Raw genomic sequence first — 18,825 nt, forward strand, 5'->3', positions numbered from 1 at the left:
CTGGCTCCGCCTCTGAGTAGAAGTAGTAACGTAGAACCATGCTTTAGATGGTTTCTTCGTTTAGCAAGAAATGTATATCTTCCTAAAGTGATGAAATTCATGCAAATAAATAGAGCATTATTATTATTATCATCACAACCAATTTTTATACTCAATCACATGCATCAATGTCAAATGACAAAGTATTTGCTAAAGTATCGAAAGTTAATCCTACACCTTGGAGTTGCATCATTCCTAATACTGACTGATCTCTATCCCATCCAACAAAAGCCAAGCAGTAGAGCCCGCGATAGTTAATAACAACTCGTTCTTTTTCCAGAAGTAACATTGTGCTCGAGCTTACGCTGCCAAAGTACAACTTCACTACAGGGAAGAATAAACCATGACCACTCGGATCATCCTTATAGCAAGTGTCGAAAGGTTTATTTGGATTTTCAACCATAGGAATATCTTGTACTTCTTCTCTGAATATGTAACGGAATACGACATAAAAATCATTAGGAAAATAGGTAAAACTTGTCCCTGTATCCACCAACACTCCACCACTCATATATGGTTTAAACTTCCACCACGAAGGACTCACTGGAACCTCTCGATCGTTAATAAAAACTTTATAAAGGTTGACATAATAAAATGAAGGGTACCTATAGTTAAATAACAGTTTTGCTGATGTTGCTCTTGGCCACTTGCTAGTATGGAAACTAAGAACTGATCCTTTTCCTGAATAAAAAGGTGGTAGACACATGGACATTACGTGCCCCCCAAATTGCGATGGTAAAGAATATTGAACAGCGCGACCAACGCCAAGAATCCCAGAAGCGAAAGAACTGAAATTTTTTTCTCCAGTTTGATCTTTGCTACATCCAAATGTGACCCTAACCGGACGATGGTCTAAATTAAAAGTAATCACATCATCTGCTATGAAACCTTTTGTTTGTGAATGATCCGCGTATATCATATCATATCTACACTCAAAATTTTCTTGATTACAATGAAAGGCTGGATCCACAGTCCTGCACCTTAAAGCATGTCGATTGCAACCTATAATTCGAAATGTTTTGGATGCAATAGAATCATATAGAGGTTGATCTTGTTTGTAACACGCCACACATGGTCCACATTGCCACCAAACTAAATCACTTCCAGTGTCTATTAATAAGTAATTTTTTATCATTTGAGTGCCAATCAAAAAAGACGCGACATACTCACCACCCCCGTAGAAAATATCTGTTGATTTTGGGACCAGCTCGAGCATCTCACCTCCTTGTGCACCATTTTGAGATTCAAGAACCGAAGCTAAATATCTTGCTCTAGCATTACATCGAGCAAGTCTATTTTCAAGCAATGAGTCGTAGTCCTTGAATTTTGATTTTTCAAATACATCGCGATGGTAAACAGTAAAAGTATAAGATGGCATCGGAGGATCGGGAAGCTTAGTCGGATCGAGAGACATAAATATTTTTCTAGCTTGCATTATGTAAGTTGAGTTGAGGGGTGATAGGGAATTTGTATTTCCCAACACAATAAGTAGAATTGAGAAAATAATAGAAATGAAAAGGTGAAAATGGTGGAACTTTTCCATTGGTATTTTTCTACTTTCTTCAATTTTTTTATGCAAATAGGAAGAAACACAAAGTTAAATATGGAGATCTGATTCTCTTTATATTTTTGTTCAATTAAGGAAAATATGTAATTTTGCAAGAAAGACATTCCTAAAAAGAGCATTAATAAATCTCATGAAATCTATGCTATTTAGGAACTTTAATTATGTAGTTTTCCTATTCACATTGGGTCAAATATTAATTAAGCTTCCTATTTACATCTCATTAACTATAATTCTTTTAAAAGACTTGAGGAAAAAAGTCTCGAAAGAATGTGTCGTTATATTTGTAACACCTCAAACTTCCGGCTAAGACTTGAACTGTTCTACAAATGTAATTAGACCAAATTGGGTGAAACTTTTATGGTTCCTAGGTGTACATGTCAATTCCTAAGTGTGATAAGTGAATTGGATGTGAGTTAAGGTACCTCTAGCACTAAGTCGAGTTGATAGCTTCCACGTGACATTGCAAATTGCTCTTTTCCTAATGTCCTCAAATTAGACAACAATAATCTATAAGGTCCAATTCCCACCTGAAATCGGCTCCTTACCTCGACTTAGGACATTTTGTTGTTGCCAACAATACGTTGACAGGGCTAATGTCGCATTTCGTCAATGATGCTTTTCAACTGGAGCTTGTTTTAGAACGCGTATAAAACTGTTGTGCTCTGTCTGTTTGTGGTTTTGTGAAAGGCTAGTCACTTTTCACTTTACTCTGTATACATCTTTTTATTCCTTTGGCTTGCTTGGTGCTAGCGGCAACAAATATGCACATTAACAAAGACTGATAACCTTTACCAGCATTAGTTAATTTTCTTTAGATCCAATGTCACTATAGACTTTAGCAACGTTTACAAAGAGTGCATTATCACTAGTAATTGCCTCTAAAAAAATTATTTTTCGGCAATTAAGCTATTGTCGATAATTAATTGTCACTAGAGATCATTTATGGTGTAATGTAAGCAGATGCTTCATTGATAATTGTTAGAGTGTGTCAAAGCCCCACATCTTCTTATATGAACTTGAGCAATCCTCTCCTCATGAGCTAGCATTTAGGGTTGAGTTAGGCTCATTTGTCTATCTTTACATGGTATCAGAGTCAGGTCCATCCCCGTTTGAGCTCCCGATCCACGCTCCAGTTGGACTTGGGCATGAAGGGGGAAGGGTGTTAGAATGGGTCAAAGTCCCACACTGGTTGGGAATGAACTAGTGGTCTGCTTATATGAACTTGGACAATCCTGATCCCCTCATGAGCTAGCTTTTGGGATCGAATGAGACTCATATGACATATCTTTAGGATGAAAATAAACTAGTAAAAGTAGATTTAGGTACAACTTTTAAATTTTTTTCATAGATACTCAATCAATTACATGCATCTAAGTGTAAAGTTAATCCTATACCTTGAAGTTGATAACTTCCTATAAGTGCGACGGGGTATTTCCATTTCGTAAAATCCAGACAGAATAGCCCTCTCTCATGCACCATGACTCGTTGTTGTTCTAGTAACAACAAATTTTCCGGGTTTTGGTGACCGAAGTACATCTTCACATCGGGGAAAGTTGGTACCTCACCTGGATCCACCATATAGCAAGTGTCAAAATTTCCAAGTGGAGCATCATACAAAGGAATACCTCGTACTTCCTTTCTGAATGTATCACGGAATTCATCATAAAAATCTTCAGGGAAACTGGTAACAGTTGCTCCTGTATCCACGATGCTACCACCGGTCAGGCCATTTCCAAAATTCCGCGATTTTTTTGTTCGTAACACTTATTTGGTCCACATTGCCACCAAACTAAATCACTGCCAGTGTCTACTAGCAAGTACCTTCAGCGCCAAGAATAAAAGATGCAACATACTCACCATTTGCGAATTGTACACTTGTTGTTTTCGGAACCTTTTCATTGTCCCTTTTACTCTCATGTGCTCCGTGTGGCCTTGTCAGAGCTCCAAACTAAATTAACCTTGTCAGAGCAACATCAATTTTTTTAACTGAAGCGGTTGACAAACGTGTCTATCCAAATCTTTTATTTATCTTTTTGCAGTTACTAATTTTACTAGCTAGTCGCCTTTCACTTCACTATGTATACATATTTTTTTCCCTTTGGATTACATTGTGCTAAGAAGATGCGTCAGTGATAATCCAAATGCGACCAAAGGTAATGGTGATCGATAGGCCAACAAAATGCAACAAATATATCGGTCTGTTGCTGTGATTGCTCGAATCCATGACCAAACAGGGGACCCTAAAATACAGTTGCATGTGGACTAGAAGCAGGGGTAGAGCCAACATTATAGGTACAAGTTCGCATAGGCTTGATCAAGAATACGTCATCCTTTCTAGTGGCGTAGCTACATTGACCAAAGGATGGTAACCGTTGTTGTCCATATAAAAAATAATATTGTGTATATAGATAGGTAAATATATACTAAAGTTTTGAACGTTGTTGTCTATTGTGCATTTGTGCTCGATTGAGGGACCATCTCTCATCGATCACCACACTGCTAAAAACGGGAATGTCTAACTGTTAGAAACGTTTCAGACAAGCCAAATTCGGACAGATTTCCTGACCACCACATTTTTAGTAGTGTCAATCAACAATAACAATTAAAAAAAAGATGAAAACAAATTCTAGTAATAGTAGATTTGGATATAACTTAAGATTACAACATTTATAAAAAAAATTCAATCAGCACCACATGCATCTATGTCAAAAGACAAAGTATCTGTTGCAGTATCAAAAGTTAATCCTACACCTTGGAGTTGATAACTTCCTATAATTGTGACGGGGTTCTTCCATGACATAAAAGCAAGACAGAATAGCCCCTGCTGATGCACCACGACTAGGCGTTCTGCTAGAAACAACAAATTTTCTGGTTTTTGTTGACCAAAGTACGTCTTCACAGTGGGGAAATCTGGTGCCACACCTGGATCCGCCTTATATCAAGTATCGAATTGTGAAGGTGGAGATTTATACAAAGGAAAACCTGCTTCCTTTCTGAATGTATCACGGAATACTTTATAAATACCTTTAGGGAAAAAGGAAAAAGTTGCTCCTGTATCCACGAAATAACGACTGTTCATATCATTTCCAATATTCCGCGGCAATGGGACTTCCTTATCGTTAATAAAAACTTTAAAAAGGTTGACGAAATAAAAAAGAGGTAATGCGGAATTTGGTAATAGTTTTGCTGATGTTTTTTTCTTAAATGGTGATGTGTGGAAGCTAATTGTTGATTTTCCTGTGGTGCAAAAGTCCGGTAGACATATGGCCATTATATCCGCCCCAAATTGCGATGGTAAAGAATATCCACCAGCCCTTCTACGTCCGAGGCCAGCAATTCCTGAAAAATCACCATCAAAAGGCTTTCCACTCGTTTGATCTCTGCCACATCCAAATGCAATCGAGTTGTCGGTATGTTCTAGACTTAGTTAAATCATATAGATGTTCATTTTTTTGTTCATAACACTTATTTTTGCTACATGGTCCACATTGCCACCAAACTAAATCACTCCCAGTGTCTACTAACAAGTACCTTTTAAATTTGTGATCATCAGTGCCAAGATTAAAAGTTGCAATATACTCAGCATTTAAGAATTGTACACTTGTTGTTTTCGGAACATTTCCGTTGTCCCTTTTACTCTCATGTGGCCTTGTCACATTACCACTCTCGAGAATCCAAGCCAAATGCTTTGCTCTAGCTTGAGAACGAGCAATCTTATTCTCAAGTAACGAGTCATAGTCCTTGAACTTTGACTTTTCAAATAAATCACGACTGTAAAGGGCAAAAGTATAGGATGGCATTGGAGGATCAACAAGTTTAGTTATATCAAAAGACATAAATCTTTTTTTAGCTTCCATGATGTAACTTGAGTTAAGGCGTGAAAAAGATTTTTCATTGCCCAAAACTACAATCAAAATTGAGAAAATTATTGAAATCAAAAGGTGAAACTTCTCCATTATTTTTCTAATTGCTTGATTTGGTTTGAGATATGTCTACTACTCCTTGCACTCATATATATATACTAGTGTATGTCAAGATAGGAGTTAATATGTAAATTCAATTCTCTTGGACTAACAGCAAAAACGATCCAAAAGGAGTTAATATGTAAATTCAATTTTCCCCATAGTAGATTTTCTTATCATAACTGCAAAATTTGACTCCTACATATTATTTTGTCTAATAAACAAAAATATTTCTTAAATTGAGAGAATGAATTTGTTGGCAAAGGGCTTGATATGCTGGGCTGGCCCAAAAAGAAATATGGAAGAAAGACTAGTTGGACGGTAAGATGACTAAAGAATTTGTTCCAAGGCACCTATCGATGCGACTAACAAAACATAATAACATTTAGTACCAATTTTTATACTCAATCACATGCATCTATGTCAAATGACAAAGTACTTGCTGAACTATCAAAAGTTAATCCTACTCCTTGGAGTTGAGTCATGCCTAATATTGAAAAATCGTAATCCCATCCAACAAAAGCCAAGCAGTAGACCCCCCGATGGTTCACAATAACTCGTTCTTGTGTCAGAAGCAACATTGTACTCGAGTTTACGCTGCCAAAGTACAACTTCACTACAGGAAAGTATAAGTTACCACCACTCGGATATTCCCTATAGCAAGTGTCGAAAGTATTGCTTGGATCTTCAGCCATAGGAATATCTCGTACTTCTTCTCTGAATATGTAACGGAATACGATATAAAAATCATGAGGTAAAAGGGTAAAAGTTGTCCCTGTATCTACCAACATTCCACCACCCATATCTGATTTAAATTTCCACCATGAAGGACTCACTGGAACTTCTCGATCGTTAATAAAAACTTTATAAATGTTGATATAATATAATGAAGGGAACCTATAGTTAAATAACAATTTTGCTGATGTTGCTCTTGGCCACTTGCTTGTATGGAAACTAAGAACTGATCCTTTTCCTGAATTAAAAGTTGGTAGACACATAGACATTATGTGACCCCTAAATTGCGATGGTAAAGAATATTGACCATCGCCACGACCAAGGCCAAGAATCCCAGCAGAGAAAGCACTGAAATTTTTTTCACCAGTTTGATCTTTGCTACATCCAAATGTGATCCTAATCGTTCGATGGTCATCTAAATTAAAAGTAATCACATCATCCGCTATGAAACCTTTTGTTTGCACATGATCCCCGTAGACCAAATCATATCTACACTCAAAATTTTCTTGATTACAATGAAAGGCTGGATCCACAGTCCTGCACCTTAAAGCATATTTATTACAACCGATTATTCGAAATGTTTTGGATGCAATAGAATCATATAGAGGTTGATCTTGTTTGTAACATGCCTCACATGGTCCGCATTGCCACCAAACTAAATCACTTCCAGTGTCTATTAACAAGTAATTTTTGATCATTTGAGTGCCAATCAAAAAAGTCGCGACATACTCACCATTCCTGTAGATAGTATCCGTTGATTTTGGGACCAGCTCGAGCATCTCACCTCCTTGTGCACCATTTTGAGATTTAATAACCGAAGCTAAATAATTTGCTCTAGCATGAGATCGAGCAAGTCTATTTTCATGCAACGAGTCGTAGTCCTTGAATTTTGATTTTTCAAATACATCGCGATGGTAGACAGTAAAAGTATAGGATGGCATCAGAGGATCGGGAAGCTTAGTCGGATCGAGAGACATAAATCTTTTTCTAGCTTGCATTATGTAAGTTGAGTTGAGGGGTGATAGGGAATTTGTATTTCCCAACACAATTAATAGAATTGAGAAAATAATAGAAGTGAAAAGATGAAAATGGAGGATCTTTTCCATTGCTTCAATTTGTTTATGCAAATAGGAAGAAACATAGTTAAATATAGAGGTTTGATTCTCTTTATATTTTTGTCCAATTAAGGAAAATATTTTATTTTCCAAGAAAGACATTCCTAAAAAGAGAATTAATTAATCTTAGGGAATCTATGCTATTTAGGAACTTTATTAATTAAAATTCCTATTTACATCTCATCAATTATATACTCCCTCTGTCTAATAATATTTGTCCACTTCAAGGGAAAAGAATCAGATCATTGTCCCCACGTAAGGATAGTTTGATTGGTGAACACGTTACATAAAGATTGTAATGTCGATATTAAACGAGGACATGCTAATTTAATGATATACTTTTGGCCGTTTGATTGGTGAACAAGCTATATTGGTATTATTATGTCAGAATTATGTAATTCAAGGATAAAATGATAATTGATAGATGCTTGATTCATTGGACTAAAAAATGAGATATAGACGATATAATAACAAAGGCGACCCTGAAGTACCGTTGCATGTGGCTAGATTCAGGGGCAGAGGTACCGTTGTAGGTGCAAATTCGGTTCAATCTAATTGATTTGCTTCTAAATCCTGTTTGTGTTTTTAAAAAGAAATCATTTTATATGTATAATTCGATCACAGAGAAATAACAAATCTTTTTGATTTCACATCTAGTGATCGATACTGGCACTGGAGCCTGATTAAATTTGATTGCGTGAGAAGTCACACATTTGGGGTAAAACACTCCCATACCACTTTGGCTCGGAGGTGTAGAGTAGAATGCCACGATAATGGGGATGCAATTGCAAAGCTTGTGGCGGTTTAATATAAAATGTAACCAGAAGTATATGATTTCTTCAAATTAGCAACCAAACAAATGAAAAGAAGCTATAGCAAATCCTTCTTTGTAGGATTCTCTCTCCAACTTCTCCGTAGATTTGTCAGGATCATTGTCGAAATTTGCAAAGCAGAACAATCCGCGAACTTGTTTAACCATTCAGGGAGCCAAGACACTACAAGGGCTCCAATCACCGGAAATATTTTGACTTATGAAACATTGAAATCAAACACAAATCAAAACCTACTTCCTCCTTATAAGTGTCCTCAAATTAGACAACAGTAATCTAGAAGGTCTGATAACACCTGCAATAGGTTCGTTACATCGACTCAAGACATTCAATGTTGACAGGGAAATTCATGTGCATCAGAACGCGTATGGAACTACCATACTCTGTTAATTGGTGGTTTTATGATCGATTTCAACTAACATAAAGTACAATACTCCTTCCATTCCAGTTTATGTGACATAATTTCCTTTTTTTAATCCATTACAAAAAATGTGGCAGGAAATACAAATCAATTAAAGTCATAATACATAGATATATAGACACCTTAACTTAGTCATAGCAGAAAACTAAACACTCCAACTTTGCGATTATGACACCTCAAGTCGTCTCCACTTTGTCAATTGAATACTCCAACTTATGAAATAATCATCTATGTTACCGTTTGGTAGGAAATAGAAAAACGAAGATTCTCAAGAGATAAACAGAGTTTAGCTTTATATTTATACTCAATCACATGCATCAATGTCAAATGACAAAGTACTTGATATAGTATCAAAAGTTAATCCTACACCTTGGAGTTGAGTCATGCCTAATACTGATCTCTCACTATTCCATCCAACGAAAGCCAAGCAGTAAAGCCCGCGATAGTGCACAACAACTCGTTCTTGTGCCAGAAGCAACACTGTACTCGAGTTTACGCTCCCAAAGTACAACTTCACAACAGGAAAGTATAAATCACGACCATTTTGATCTTCCTTATAGCAAGTGTCGAAAGGTTGGACTGGAATTTCAGCCATGGGAATATCTTGCACTTCTGCTCGGAATATGTAACGGAATACAGTATAGAAATCATGAGGAAAAGTTGTATAACTTGTTCCTGTATCCACGAACATTCCACTGTTCATCATAGGTCCTTTGAAATTCCACCACGAGGGGCTCACCGGAACCTCCCTATCGTTAATAAGAACTTTATAAATGTTGACAAAGTAAAATGAAGGGTACCTATAATTAAATAACAATTTTGCTGATTTTGCTCTTGGCCACTTGCTAGTTTGGAAACTCAGAACCGATCCTTTTCCTGAATCAAAAGATGGTAGACACATAGACATTACGTTTCCCCCAAATTGCGATGGTAATGAATATCCATCTGTGAGATCGCGTCCAAGACCAACGATCCCAGACGCGAAAGAACTGAAATTTAGTTCACCAGTTTGATCTTTGCTACATCCAAATGTGATCCTAACTTGCCAATGTTCTACAAGAAAAGTAATCACGTCGTCTGCTATAAAACCTTTTGTTTGTGAATTATCACCGTAATGCATATCATATCGACACTCGAAATTTTCTAGATTGCAATAATAGGCTGGACTCACAGTCCTGCAACTTTTACCATGTTGATTGCAACCGATTATTTGAAATTTTTTGGATGCAGTAGAATCATATAGAGGTTGATCTTGTTTGTAACATGCCTCACATGGTCCACATTGCCACCAAATTAAATCACTTCCAGTGTCTAATAACAAGTAATTTTTTATCATTTGAGTGCCAATCAAAAAAGACGCGACATACTCACCACTCCCATAGAAAATATCCGTTGATTTTTGGACCAGCTCGGGCATCTCACCTCCTTGTGCACCATTTTGGGATTCAAGAACCGAAGCTAAATAACTTGCTCTAGCATGACATCGAGCAAATCTATTTTCAAGCAACAAGTCGTAGTTCTTGAATTTTGATTTTTCAAATACATCGCGATGGTAAATAGTAAAAGTATAGGATGGCATCGGAGGATCGGGAAGCTTAGTTGGATCAAGAGACATAAATCTTTTTCTAGTTTGCATAATGTAAGTTGAGTTGAGGGGTGATAGAGAATTTGCATTTCCCAACACCAGAAGTAGAATTAAGAAAATAATTGATTTCAAAAGGTGAAAATGGAGAAACTTTTCCATTGTTATTTTGCTAATTGCTTCAATTTGGTTATGTAAATAAGAAGAAACACAAAGTTAAATATGGAGATCTGATTCTCTTTATATTTTGGTCAAACTTAAGGAAAATATTTAATTTAATAAAAGACATTCCTAATAAAGAACATCTAATGAATTTTATCCTATTTTGGAACTTTATTTATTTAAGATTGGGATTAGGCACAAGTATCCCCTAGACTATGACCGAAATCTTAGAGACACACCTTAACTCTTTTATTCCAACTTTGTTAGATTGGAAATGGAAGATGAAATTGATTCATCGAAAGGTATATGTATGGAAGGTTAGGTAACTGTAACATCCGACAAATTGAGGTGGCTTTGAAGAAGCTTAAAAGAAAAAAAATCTGGAAATTTGGCCAAGTGTGGAAATCAGTGAGTTTTTGGCCAACTTTGAGCAGTCATAACTCCTAGCTCAGGATGATCCAGGAGTAGTTCCAATTATTTTTGGAAAGCCCTTGGAACGATCTTTCCAACGCCACTGAGTTTACTCGATTTCGATTTCGTATGAGGGAGTTATGCCCTTTAGAAGTTGGGCAGTTGGAAGGGAAATCTGTCCGGAAATTTAAGGGCATTTTGGTCTTTTCACAATTTTTTTTTCTTTTGAGACTACATTGTTGTATTAGGCTGATCTTTGGATCTTTTTGTCCCATGTTTTTGAAAGAGAAAGAGTTAGGGTTCTTGAGAGTGAAGAAGAGAAGAAGGAGAAGAAGAAGAAGAGAAGAAAGAGGAGATCAACAAGATTAGTCAAAATCATTGTGGATGTTCGTCGGGGGCGATCCCTATTGAGGTATGTGAGTTTTTGTGTGGGTTGATCCTTTCCCTCACACACACCAAGCTTATTCTATGTTTTGAGAAAAGATTGGAATTAGTTGTTGAAGTTGTTAGTTGTTGTTGATGTTGTTGTTGATGTTGTTGTTGAAGTTATTGTCCGTTGTGAGACATGATTGGGTTGTGTATTGAGTTGAAACCTATTGTATGTTGAGGGAATTATGATTCTAAGAGTTTTGACCGTTTTGAAGTTGATTCACCTTCGATTCTCAGCAAATTTTGGCTATCGTTCCCCATGTACGGGTGTGACCTACGGACCGTAGATCGATTGACGGTCCATACTGGTCAACCGTCAACCGGGACAGAAGTTGGGTTTTTGGGGCATCGATCTACGGGCACGACCTACGGTCCGTAACCTGACCTACGGACCGTAAGTCCGGACCGTAGGTCAACACTTGGTCTTTTTTTTTTTAAAAAAAAAATGAATGAATTCTGGGGAAGTTTCAGTCGCGATCTACGGACCTGCAGGACGGACCGTAAGTCCATCTACGGTCCGTCGATGGCGTCCGTAAATGCCATCTGTGTCACCATAAATCTGAAGTCTCAGCCAAGTTTCCCCATTTCTTTTCTCACCTTCTCATGCATGTTCCAAAGTATTAAACCTATGTTTTACAGTTGTTTTCGACACTCCAAAATACGTCTAAGCGTTCAAGAATCCCTCCATAACATGTGATCAAACACCTTGAATTCATAATTCCGACTCAAGGAGAGATAGTTTCAAGTCGAGTAAGAGTCTCAGTTTCAAGTTAAGTCATGAGTTTAAAGTTGAGTTCGTTTCTCAAAGTTATTAGGAAACTATGTATTCCCAAAGAAGTTTTAAAGAAATGTCTTTACATTTGAATAAGGTTGGAAACTGAGATTTCCAAAGGGGCATTCGGGCTAGTTTTTGAGTAATTATCTCATATTAGCAGAAATAAATATGTTTTAAAAACATAAGAGCCAGTACATTTTTGGGAGTAGTATCGAGCACCGAATTGGGGGAGCGTTCAAAGAACCCACAGCCCCCATAGAACCATGTTAGCCACCATGGGTAGAAAAAGATCATACCTTTTAGATGAATCCTTTTCATATTAGATTAGTGGATCCATTAGGCAGTTCAGGTCTTATACCTTTGGCCGGGTATAAGATGCTCTGGCAGCGTGAGGTCGATCGTTGTATCATCACTATAGCTCTTATGTGATGGTTGTCGGTTAGAGAAGCTCCCACAGCAGTTATTGTATTTTCATATGCAGAGATTATTGTATCTTATATACATCAGTTCATTGTATTTCTATATACTTTTCAGGCTTATTGTATCTTTGTATACACACAGAGTTTATAACATGTTTTAAATAATCTTTCTTTATATCGCACTTGTTTTAAATTGCCTTATATTGAAAGCAGTCAGTCAGGTTGAGTTTAGTTGAGCTAGGTAAGCTTTTCAGTTTCTTCCAGATTTCCTTCTAGCCTTTGTTGCTTAGTTTTCCAGCTTGCATACTCGTACATTCCATGTACTGATGCCAGTTGGCCTGCATCGTTTGATGATGCAGATTCAGGTACCCCGGATCAGCATCCTGCTCGTCGTTGATCCAGCTGTGCACTCCAGAGTCAGTGGTGAGCCTCCTTGCATTCCGGAGGACTCAATTATTTTGTGTTAGTTTTTGTTTTATTAGGATGTTGCGGGGTCTGTCCCAACATCCATCTCAGTATTTTAGAGGCTTCATAGACAGACAGTCAGTCAGTTAGTTTTGAGTCTCTCATCTATATATATATATGTAAATATTTCGTTTTGAGATTCGAGTTGCCTTTATGGCCATATTTTATAAGTTAAGTTGTTTTGAAAAATTGCATTGCATCGAGTTATTCTGTTGAGGTTTCCGCTGAGTTAAGAAAGCCAGGCCAAGGGTTCGCTTGGGGCCAGAAATGGTCTCCGGGTGCCGGTCCTGCCCAGGGTGTAGGCTCGGGGCGTGACAAACTTGGTATCAGAGCCCAGAGTTCAGGAGTCCTAGGGAGTCTATGAAGTCGTGTCTGTAGAGTCCTAGTTATCGGTGTGAAGCGCGCCACATCTATAATTGGGAGGCTGCAACATTTAGGAAGATTTCTCACTTCTTTCACACTCATTTCATGCGTTAGAGCTGATCTCTAAAAAGTTTCTTTCTAATCCGTGCTTGAGCGTGTTTCAGATAGTCATGCCTCCACGAAGAGTTGGTAGAGGGCGTCTTCCTAGACGTTATGTTGATGAGCAAGAGTTACCCTATGCACCGGGAGTGCAAGGTCAATGGGAAGTTTTTAATGCCGAGTTCAGAGAGGCAATTAGAATGTTGAGTCAAGCTGTAGCTAATCAGATTGGTCAGCAGAGGGAGCTCGACAGGAAGGAGCTGACACTTCTAGGATTCGTGAATTCTTGGGGATGAATCCTCTGAGTTTCATGGAGTCGAGCACTACTGAGGATCCAGATGATTTCATTGAGGAGTTGAAGAAGATTTTTGATGTGATGCATGTGGCAGATATTGAGCGGGTTGAACTAGCTGCTTATCAATTGAAGGATGTTGCTAGAACTTGGTTCGACCAGTGGAAAGGGGGCAGAGCTGAGAATGCACCACCTGCAAGTTGGGCCGATTTTGAGGAAGCTTTCTTGGGGCATTTCTTTCCTCGAGAATTGAGAGAGGCCAAGATACGTGAGTTCCTCACACTTAAGCAGGAGTCCTTGAGTGTTCACGAGTACAGTTTAAAGTTCACACAATTATCCCGCTATGCTCCGGAGATGGTTGCGGACATGAGGAATAGAATGAACTTGTTTGTTGCTGGGCTGTCTCGGTTGTCGAGCAAGGAAGGTAGCTGCAATGCTTATCGGGGACATGGACATATCAAGGTTGATGGTTTATGTGCAGCAGGTTGAGGAAGAGAAGCTGAGGGACAGAGAAGAGTTCAGAAATAAAAAAAAGCTAAGATCGGGAGCGAGTCCGGGCAGCAGAGAGGTAATTCAAACCGTTCCTCCTTTCAGCAAAGGCAACAGGGACCTGCTCCATCATTTGCTAGAGCACCTGCACCCAGATCAGAGGTGAATTTAATGTTCAGAATTCGAAGGACTTAGGGCTAGACCAGCACAATCTTCGGGTAGTGTGGCGCAAGGGAGTAGTAAGCCTCCGGTCTGCCCAAATGTGGTAGGAACCACTCAGGTATTTGTCGAGAGGGCTCCCTTGGTTGTTTCAAGTGTGGTCAGAATGGGCATTTATACGAGAGTGTCCAAAGAATAGGAGGGTAATGGAGGCAATAAAGCACAGTCTTCTTCAGTTGTTCCACCAGACGGGACGGCACCTAGAGAGCTACTTTAGTGTAGGTGGAGGAGCAAACCGCCTTTATGCATCACCAGTCGCCATGAGCAAGAGAATTCTCCGAATGTTGTCACTGGTATGATCAAAGTCTTTGCTTTTGATGTGTATGCTTTGCTAGACCCAGGAGCGAGTTTATCTTTTGTAACTCCTTATGTTGCAAATCAGTTTGAGGTTCTTCCTGAAGGACTTTGTGAACCCTTTTGTGTTTCTACACCTATTGGGGAGTCTATTCTAGCGGAAAGAGTTTATCGTGATTTCCTGTTTCTATCAATCACAAGAGCACCATGGTTGATTTGGTTGAGTTAAACATGGTAGATTTTGATGTCATTCTAGGTATGGATTGGCTTCATGCTTGTTATGCATCGATAGATTGTAGAACTCGAGCGTCAAGTTTCAGTTTCCGAATGAGCCAGTCATAGAGTGGAGTAGCAGTTCAGCAGTGCCTAAGGGTCGTTTTATTTCGTACCTTAAGGCAAGAAAGTTAGTTTCGAAGGGTTGTATCTATCACTTAGTCCGAGTTCATGACTCTAGTGTTGAGATACCTCATTTCCAGTCAGTTCCTATAGTAAAAGAGTTTCCAGAAGTTTTTCCTGATGATCTACCCGGAATTCCTCCTGAGAGAGAAATAGATTTCGGCATAGATCTTATTCCAGATACTCGTCCTATCTCTATTCCGCCATATAGAATGGCACCAGCAGAGTTGAAAGAGTTGAAGAGTAGTTGAAAGATCTCCTAGATAAGGGTTTCATTCGACCAAGTGTCTCGCCTTGGGTCGCTCCGGTTTTGTTTGTGAGAAAGAAAGATGGTTCCCTTAGAATGTGTATAGACTACCGCCAGTTGAATAAGGTTACCATCAAGAACAAGTACCCTCTTCCGAGGATTGATGACCTTTTCGATCAGCTTCAGGGTGCCACTTGTTTTTCAAAGATTGACCTCCGTCAGGCTATCATCAGTTAAGGGTAAGGGAGTGTGATATCCCAAGAACAGCTTTCAGAACCAGGTATGGTCATTATGAGTTTTTGGTCATGTCCTTTGGTTTGACTAATGCACCGGCAGCTTTCATGGATTTGATGAATAGAGTCTTCAAACCTTATTTAGATATGTTTGTTATTGTCTTTATTGATGATATACTAGTTATTCAAGGAATGAAGAAGATCATGCTAGTCATCTCAGAACAGTTCTTCAGACTTTGAAAGACAAGGAGTTGTATGCCAAGTTCTCTAAGTGTGAGTTTTGGCTTAAGTCTGTGGCATTCCTAGGCCAATTGTGTCCGGTGATGGAATTAAGGTTGATACTCGGAAAATTGAGGCAGTGCAAATTGGCCTAGACCCACATCTCCAACTGAAATTAGGAGTTTCTTGGGTTTGGCTGGCTATTATAGAAGGTTTGTTGAAGGATTCTCGACTATTGCATCTCCTTTGACAAAGTTGACTCAGAAGACGGTGAAATTTCAATGGTCTGAAGCTTGTGAGAAAAGCTTTCAAGAATTGAAAAAGAGATTGACTACAGCCCCAGTTTTGACGCTACCAGAAGGTACTCAAGGTTTTGTGGTGTATTGTGATGCATCTAGAGTTGGTTTGGGTTGTGTCTTAATGCAGAATGGCAAAGTTATAGCTTATGCCTCCAGACAGTTAAACGTTCATGAGAAGAATTACCCAACCCATGACTTAGAGCTAGCTGCTGTAGTTTTGCTTTGAAGATATGGCGTCATTACTTGTATGGTGTGCATGTCGACATATTCACTGATCACAAGAGTCTTCAATATGTGCTTACTCAGAGAGAGCTTAATCTCAGACAGAGGAGGTGGTTAGAGTTACTCAAGGATTATGACCTTAGTATTCTTTACCACCCAGGTAAGGCTAATGTTGTTGCTGATTCTTTGAGCAGGTTGTCTATGGGTAGCACCGCCCATATTGAAGAAGAAAGGAGAGAGTTAACAAAAGATGTGCACAGACTAGCATGCCTGGGAGTCAAGTTTACAGATTCCGCAGAAGGGGAATAGCGGTGACGAGCAGGGCCGAGTCATCATTAATGTCAGAAGTGAAAGAGAAGCAAGATCAAAATCCCATTTTGCTTGAGTTGAAGGCAAATGTTCAAAAGCAAAGAGTATTAGCTTTTGAACAAGGGGGAGATGGTGTTTTGAGATTTCAAGGTAGATTGTGCGTACCTATGGTAGATGGACTCCAAGAGAGGATTATGGAGGAAGCTCACAGCTCCAGATATTCTATTCATCCGGGTTCCACCAAGATGTATCGTGATTTGCGTGAAGTTTATTGGTGAAAGGGCATGAAGAAGGGCATTGCTGAGTTTGTTGCTAAGTGTTCAAATTGCCAACAAGTGAAAGTTGAACACCAAAAGCCCGGTGGTTTGGCTCAGAGGATAGGACTTCCAGAGTGGAAGTGGGAGATGATCAATATGGATTTCATCACAGGGTTGCCAAGGTCTCGCAGACAGCATGATTCTATTTGGGTAATTGTCGACCGAATGACAAAGTCAACTCATTTTCTACCGGTAAAGACTACCAATACAACAGAAGATTATGCCAAGTTGTATGTTCAAGAGATAGTGAGACTTCATGGAGTCCCAATCTCCATTATTTCAGATAGAGGTGCACAGTTTACTGCACAGTTCTGGAAATCTTTTCAGAAGGGCTTGGGTTCAAAAGTGAACTTAAGTACTGCCTTTCACCCTCAGACTGATGGGCAAGCAGAGCGCACTATTCAGACCTTAGAGGATATGTTGAGGGCTTGTGTAATCGATTTCAAAGGGAGTTGGGATGATCACCTACCTCTCATTGAGTTTGCCTACAACAACAGTTATCACTCTAGCATCCAGATGGCTCCATATGAAGCTCTTTATGGGAAAAGATGTAGATCTCCTATTGGATGGTTTGAAGTTGGTGAAGCACAGTTGATAGGACCAGATTTAGTTCACCAAGCTATGGACAAGGTGAAAGTGATTCAAGAGAGGTTGAAAACGGCACAGAGCTGTCAGAAATCCTACACCGATGTTAGGAGAAGGGCGTTAGAATTTGAACTAGACGATTGGGTATATTTGAAGGTATCACCCATGAAAGGCGTTATGAGGTTTGGTAAGAAGTGGCAACTTAGTCCCCGGTATATTGGACCTTACCGCATAGCCAAGAGGATTGACAATGTTGCTTATGAGTTGGAGTTACCACAGGAACTAGCAGCGGTTCATCCAGTATTTCATATCTCCATGTTGAAGAAGTGCATAGGCGATCCTTCATTGATCCTGCCAACTGAAAGTATTAACATCAAGGATAACTTATCTTATGAGGAGGTTCCTGTTCAAATTTTGGATCGTCAAGTTCGTAGGTTGAAAACGAAAGATGTAGCCTCAGTAAAGGTCCTATGGAGGAACCAATTTGTTGAGGGAGCTACTTGGAAAGCCGAAGAGGATATGAAGAAGAGATATCCATATCTCTTTGAATCCGGAGGAAATTTGGATTAAGGTATTAATTTCCTTCTTAGTGCTCTTTAAATTATAATGAGCATGTCGTTATTGTTGTTGCATTTGCATGGTTGTTTGTTGGGTGTTGAGTTGATGTTACACCTTTAGACTTATAAGAATAACCTCATTCGAGGATGAATGTTCCCAAGGGGGGAGATATTGTAACATCCGACAAATTGAGGTGGCTTTGAAGAAGCTTAAAAGAAAAAAAATCTGGAAATTTGGCTAAGTGTGGAAATCAGTGAGTTTTTGGCCAACTTTGAGCAGTCATAACTCCTAGCTCAGGATGATCCAGGAGTTGTTCCAATTCTTTTTGGAAAGCCCTTGAAACGATCTTTCCAACGCCACTGATTTTACTCGATTTCGATTTCGTATGAGGGAGTTATGCCCTTTAGAAGTTGGGCAGTTGGAAGGGAAATCCGTCCGGAAATTTAAGGGCATTTTGGTCTTTTCACAATTTTTTTTTCTTTTGAGACTACATTGTTGTATTAGGCTGATCTTTGGATCTTTTTGTCCCATGTTTTTGAAAGAGAAAGAGAAAGAGTTAGGGTTCTTGAGAGTGAAGAAGAGAAGAAGGAGAAGAAGAAGAAGAGAAGAAAGAGGAGATCAACAAGATTAGTCAAAATCATTGTGGATGTTCGTCGGGGGCGATCCCTATCGAGGTATGTGAGTTTTTGTGTGGGTTGATCCTTTCCCTCACACACACCAAGCTTATTCTATGTTTTGAGAAAAGATTGGAATTAGTTGTTGAAGTTGTTAG

At 38.9% G+C, this 18,825-nt stretch overlaps 5 protein-coding genes across 6 annotated transcripts in view; 1 reads left to right on the forward strand and 4 right to left on the reverse strand.

Annotated features, from left to right (window-relative positions):
• Positions 1-18,825, forward strand: part of LOC125824507 (xylose isomerase) — a 470,700-nt gene that overhangs the window by 395,062 nt on the left and 56,813 nt on the right. The window lies entirely within an intron of this gene.
• LOC125824548 (uncharacterized) overlaps positions 1-18,825 on the reverse strand; it is an 83,041-nt gene that overhangs the window by 28,257 nt on the left and 35,959 nt on the right. The gene's annotated exons all lie outside the window — the stretch shown is intronic.
• On the reverse strand, positions 152-1,453 carry LOC125824652 (aspartic proteinase nepenthesin-1-like). The gene has a single exon (XM_049504050.1). It carries the CDS (start codon positions 1,451-1,453, stop codon positions 152-154), a length of 1,302 nt encoding a protein of 433 aa, XP_049360007.1.
• LOC125824653 (protein ASPARTIC PROTEASE IN GUARD CELL 1-like) lies at positions 5,973-7,280 on the reverse strand. The gene has a single exon (XM_049504051.1). It carries the CDS (start codon positions 7,278-7,280, stop codon positions 5,973-5,975), a length of 1,308 nt encoding a protein of 435 aa, XP_049360008.1.
• LOC125824654 (aspartic proteinase nepenthesin-1-like) lies at positions 8,974-10,284 on the reverse strand. Its single transcript, XM_049504052.1, has one exon. The coding sequence runs from the start codon at positions 10,282-10,284 to the stop codon at positions 8,974-8,976; it is 1,311 nt and encodes a 436-aa protein (XP_049360009.1).

This window comes from Solanum verrucosum, unplaced genomic scaffold (genome assembly GCF_900185275.1).
Source record: "Solanum verrucosum unplaced genomic scaffold, falcon-dt-bn FXZP01000022.1, whole genome shotgun sequence".
In the NCBI taxonomy this organism is placed as follows: Eukaryota; Viridiplantae; Streptophyta; class Magnoliopsida; order Solanales; family Solanaceae; genus Solanum; species Solanum verrucosum.